The sequence below is a fragment of the Entelurus aequoreus genome, linkage group LG14 (genome assembly GCF_033978785.1).
Source record: "Entelurus aequoreus isolate RoL-2023_Sb linkage group LG14, RoL_Eaeq_v1.1, whole genome shotgun sequence".
Taxonomy (NCBI): Eukaryota; Metazoa; Chordata; class Actinopteri; order Syngnathiformes; family Syngnathidae; genus Entelurus; species Entelurus aequoreus.
Window position 1 is genome coordinate 32,646,277 of NC_084744.1, and position 6,262 is coordinate 32,652,538.

The 6,262-nt window shown below is 30.3% G+C and overlaps 1 protein-coding gene across 1 annotated transcript in view; it reads right to left on the reverse strand.

Moving 5' to 3' along the window:
- Positions 1 to 403: 403 nt before the first annotated feature.
- Positions 404 to 6,262, reverse strand: part of LOC133664769 (protein canopy-1-like) — a gene marked incomplete at its 3' end in the record, with an annotated part of 10,064 nt that continues 4,205 nt past the window's right edge. Inside the window, exons 4-5 of the mRNA XM_062069669.1 lie at positions 6,238 to 6,262; positions 404 to 484 (exon numbers count right to left, since the gene is read on the reverse strand). The exon at positions 6,238 to 6,262 is cut by the window's right edge and continues 91 nt beyond it. Of these exons, the coding sequence (XP_061925653.1) occupies positions 404 to 484; positions 6,238 to 6,262 (106 nt within the window). The remainder of the gene's footprint in view (positions 485 to 6,237) is intronic.

Below are 6,262 nucleotides of genomic sequence, written 5' to 3' on the forward strand. Positions count from 1 at the left end.
ATGGACGGGATCCCGTATATATAACCCGCCAATACAATTCAAGCACCTGCACAACACACACACTCACTCAGCCCAAAGAACCGTTCACCTAACCCAAGGTTCATAAAGCTTATATATTTAACCAAAGTTACGTACGTGACACGCACGTACGGGCAAGCAATCAAATGTTTGGAAGCGCGCGGGTGGGACCTGATATTCAGCTGGGAATGACTACAACAGTAAATAAACACAAGACATATATATACTCTATTAGCCACAACACAACCAGGCTTATATTTAATATGCCACAAATTAATCCCGCATAACGAACACCTAGGTGTTTGTTATGATAGCTCCTAGCTCCTAGCTACTAGCTGGAGCTAGTTATAGCAAGCGATCAAATGTTTGGAAGCGTACTCACGGTATTGCATCGGCGTCTGTTAACGAAGTCAAAGTCCTCCTGGTAAGAGTCTCTGTTGTCCGAGTTCTTCGATCTTGACTGCATCTTTCGGGAATGTAAACAATGAAACACCGACTGTGTTGTGTTGCTGCTGACTTCCCTCACAAAATACTCCGCTTCGCACCGACTTTCTTCTTTGCTTGCTCAGCTTCTTTCTCCATAATGCAATGAACAAATTGCAACAGATTCACCAACACAGATGTCCAGAATACTGTGGAATAATGAGATGAAAACAGCTATTTCGTATTGGCTTCAGTGGAGAAGCCATACCTGTGTTCTACTGGCTACGTCTCGCGCATACGTCATCCTCCGAAGGCTTTTTCAAGCGGAAGTGTGGCGGGAAATGTAAAATGTCACTTTATAAGTTAACCCGGCCGTATTGGCATGTGTTGCAATGTTAAGATTTCATCATTGATATATAAACTGCTCGTCAGGGGATTTTATTTGAAATAAATTTTAATTCTAGCCTGATTTTAAATAAAATCCCCTGACGAGCAGGTAAACCTGCGACTCAGGCTTGTAGGGATGATATAGCCTCTTGTGTTTTTTTCCCCTGACCTAACGTATATATATATATATATATATATATATATATATGTGTATATATATATATATATATATATATATATATATATATATATATATATATATATATATATATATATATATATATATATATATTAGGGCTGCAACTAACGATTAATTTGATAATCGATTAATCTGTCGATTATTACTTCGATTAATCGATTAATAATCGGATAAAAGAGACAAACTACATTTCTGTCCTTTCCAGTATTTTATTGAAAAAACCCAGCATACTGGCACCATACTTATTTTGATTATTGTTTCTCAGCTGTTTGTACATGTTGCAGTTTATAAATAAAGGTTTATTTATAAAAAAAAAAATTTAAAAAAAAAATAATAAAAAAATACAAATAAAAAGCCTCTGCGCATGCGCATAGTATAGATCCAACGAATCGATGACTAAATTAATCGGCAACTATTTTTAGACTACCGTTCAAAAGTTTGGGGTCACATTGAAATGTCCTTATTTTTGAAGGAAAAGCACTGTACTTTTCAATGAAGATAACTTTAAACTAGTGTTAACTTGAAAGAAATACACTCTATACATTGCTAATGTGGTAAATGACTATTCTAGCTGCAAATGTCTGCTTTTTGGTGCAATATCTACATAGGTGTATAGAGGCCCATTTCCAGAAACTATCACTCCAGTGTTCTAATGGTACAATGTGTTTGCTCATTGGCTCAGAAGGCTAATTGATGATTAGAAAACCCTTGTGCAATCATGTTCACACATCTGAAAACACTTTAGCTCGTTACAGAAGCTACAAAACTGACCTTCCTTTGAGCAGATTGAGTTTCTGGAGCATCACATTTGTGGGGTCAATTAAACGCTCAAAATGGCCAGAAAAAGAGAACTTTCATCTGAAACTCCACAGTCTATTCTTGTTCTTAGAAATGAAGGCTATTCCACTAAATTGTTTCCCAAACTTTTGAATGGTAGTGTATATATATATATATATATATATATATATATATATATATACACATATATATATATATACACATATATATATATATAAAAACAGTGCTCAATACAGGGGTAGAGCGGAATATACGTTGGGTCAGGAAAAAACACAAGAGGCTATATCATCCCTACAAGCCTGTTTCGCGGGTTTTCCTACCCGTTAGGGCAGTGGTCCCCAACCTTTTTGTAACTGCGGACTGGTCAACGCTTGAAAATTTGTCTCACGGACCGGGGGAGGGGTGTGGGGGTATGGTTTTTATTTGGTTTTTTTGTCATAGAAAAATACAATCATGTGTGCTTACGGACTGTATCCCTTGCAGACTGTATTGATATATATTGATATATAATGTAGGAACCAGAATATTAATAACAGAAAGAAACAACCCTTTTGTGTGAATGAGTGTAAATGAGGGAGGGAGGTTTTTTGGGTTGGTGCACTAATTGTAAGTGTATCTTGTGTTTTTTATGTTGATTTAATAAAAATAAATAAATAATAAAATTTAAAAAAATATTATTATTATTATTTTTTTCTTGTGCGGCCAATCGATCCATGGACCGGTACGGCCCGGTGGTTGGGGACCACTGCGTTAGGGGATTTTATTATGAATACATTTTAATTCTAGCCTGATTTGAAATAAAATCCCCTGACGAGCAGGTAAACCTGCGAAACAGGCTTGTAGGGATGATATAGCCTCTGTGTTTTTCCTGACCTAACATATATATGTATATATATATATATATATATATATATATATATATATATATATATATATATATATATATATATATATATATATATATATATATATATATATATATATATATATATATATATATATATATATGTATTTCTTCTTCTTCTTGGTTACTTCCAACAGGTCATACAAATGTCAATAATTAGTGATAATGGAGCGATACAAAAGACTGATGTGGCGATACAGTTTTCCATGTGGTTTGTGTAAAGTTGAATAGCGCCGCTTCCTGAGTGGTTGCCATGGCGACGCAGATAATAGTGTCATTGTGCATCTTCTCATTGTCAATGCATGACTTCCCTCCATCCACTGGCAAAGTTCAAGTCTTTGGACATGTTGAAAGTGTCATTGTTGCGACGGGCAGGTTTACCTTTTGTGCACCCCCCCCCCCCAGGAAGTCCTACTGTGAGCGGGGCCAAAGAGCAGGACAAATCCTCCTGGCTGATGGCATCTAAGCTGTGACATCCCTCCCTCTGCGATTCACGGCGGCTGAAAAGGAGGCAGGGGCGAGGGCAAGGATCAAGGTTCTTCTGTTTGACTGAAGGACAGGTGGGGATCATCCTCTCGTCCGCCATCTTGGATCAGCATCCAGGCTCTTTTCATAAGTTCATATCATTGACCAAATCAAAGATTTATTAGGACAACTAGCTAATGTTTCCCTTCTTTAGACTTTACCATGAAATATAATCATTACATCAGGGGAGTCCAAACCTTCTCCATTTTGATACTTTCATTTTTTCAATATTTATAACATTTTTTTTACCTTTGGGTCTCCCCTTAAGTTTGGTTTCTGTCATAAAAATGTTCAAAATAAGTCTTTTTTAAAAAAAATTTTAATGTTTAAAACTCTAGTTCAACTTCAGATCGATTTGTCGACAAAGTAATTTTTTTTTCAATGTTTTTTTTAATGGTAAAAGTAGTAAACAAGCAATATTTTAGCCAATAAAACTTTCAAAGTGGAATATTTGATGTCATGTAATTGGAGCCTTCAATGGATCAATAATTCATAACAACATTGACGTTTTATTTTTTAGGATTTTTTTGAGCAATGACAGTTTAAAAAAACAACAAACACTAAAAATGTGAGTGTCAAAATAAGTCATACATTTTTTTTAAAATTTATATTCAATGTAAATATGAATAATAATTTATAAATAATAAATACATTTTTTTTATGTTTAAGGCCCTTTTAGCAAAACCCTGTTTTTTAATTTCATATATATATATATATATATATATATATATATATATATATATATATATATATATATATATATATATATATATATATATATGTGTGTGAATAATGAATTTATTATTAAAAAAAATAAATATTCGGAAAAAAGGCTCCAGTAACAAATGTGTCCGCATCATTCAACCTAATGCATCATGAGCTTTAACTTTACGAATTATTGTGACCATTTCAACTTAAAGAAAGCATAAGTTCGTTCCAGACAGTTGATAATAAACAGGTTAGCGTTTTTAGTAATACATTTAAATATATATTAAAAAAAATAAAAACATTTATATATATATATATACTATGTGTATATATATATATATATATATATATACTGTGTGTATATATATATATATATATATATATATATATATATATATATATATATATATATATATATATATATATATATATATATATATATATATATGAATAATGATTTTTGTTTTATCATAATTTTTTGTTTTTAAATATAAGGAAAAAAGGTTCCAGTAACAAATGTGTCCGCATCATTCAACCTAATGCATCATGAGCTTAACTTCATGAATTATTGGGACCCCTAGGTGTCAACAAAAAAACATTACCACTCTACTTCAACTGAAAGACAGCATAAATCCATTCCAGACGGTTAATAAAGAGGTTAGTATTTAAAATAAATAAATAAATAAAGTAAAATATATATTGAAAAAACAAACAAACAAACAAACAAAAAAATATAAAGATGATTAAATGAATGATGATTTTTTTTTAACATAAGGAAAAAAAGGCTCCAGTAACAAATGTGTCCGCATCATTCAATCTACTGCATCATGTGCTTAACTTTATGAATTATTGTGACCACTTGGTGTCACCAAAAAACAATTACCACTCTACTTCAACTTAAACAAAGCATACGTCCATTCCGGACAGTTGATAATACAGAGGTTAGTGTTTTTTTAAATAAATTAAAACATATATTGAAAAAACAAACATATATACATACATATATACATACATACATACATACATACATACATACATACATACATACATACATACATACATACATACATACATACATACATACATACATACATACATACATACATACATACATACATATATATATATATATATATATATATATATATATATATATATATATATATATATATATATATATATATATATATATATATATATATATATATATACATATATATATATATATATATATACACACATATATATATATATATACATATACATATATATATATATATATATATATATATATACATATACATATACATATACATATATATATATATACATATACGTATATATATATATATATATATATATATATATATACATATATATATATATATATATATATATACGTATATATATATATATATATATATATATATATATATATATATATATATATATATATATATATATATATATATATATATATATATATATATATATATATATATATATATATATACGTATATTCCCACTTCTCTGTGAGGGCTTTGAGTACCTAATAATAGAAAAGCGCGATATAAAATCTAATCCATTATTATTATAATACATATATATATATTTTTTATATACATATACACATACATACATACATATATATATATATTATAATAGTTTTTTTTAATCATAATTTTTTGTTTTCAAACAAAACCCCTAGGTGTCACCAAAAGAAAAATACCACTCTACTTCAACTTAAAGACAGCATAAGTCCATTCCAGACGGTTAATAAACAGGTTAGTGTTCTTTCTTTAATAAATGAAAATATATATTGAAAAAACAAACAAAAATGAATATATATATATATATATACACATAATGATGAAATGAATAATGATTTTTGTTTTAAATATAACAAAATAAGGTTCCAGTAACAATTGTGTCCGCATCATTCCACTTACTGCCTCATGAGCTTAACTTCAGGACTTATTGTGACCACGAGGTGTCACCAAAAAACTTCAACTGAAAGACAGCATAAGTCCATTCCAGACGGTTGATAATAAACAGGTTAGTATTTTCCATAGCTGCCATTGTTGTGTTTGACTCATTTCACTTGGTCAATCCTTGTCTAACATTCCACACCACTAAATAATACAAGTATAATTCCTGCTGATCAGCCAACACATCAGTATCATACCGGAAGTGACCACCCCTAGTCCTCGCATTAGTTTAGCGGTGTCAAGTTAACTTTCAGTTTCGATACTGGTAATGATGAGAGGTGCAGTACCTTCTTGTCCGTCATGGATCCATCT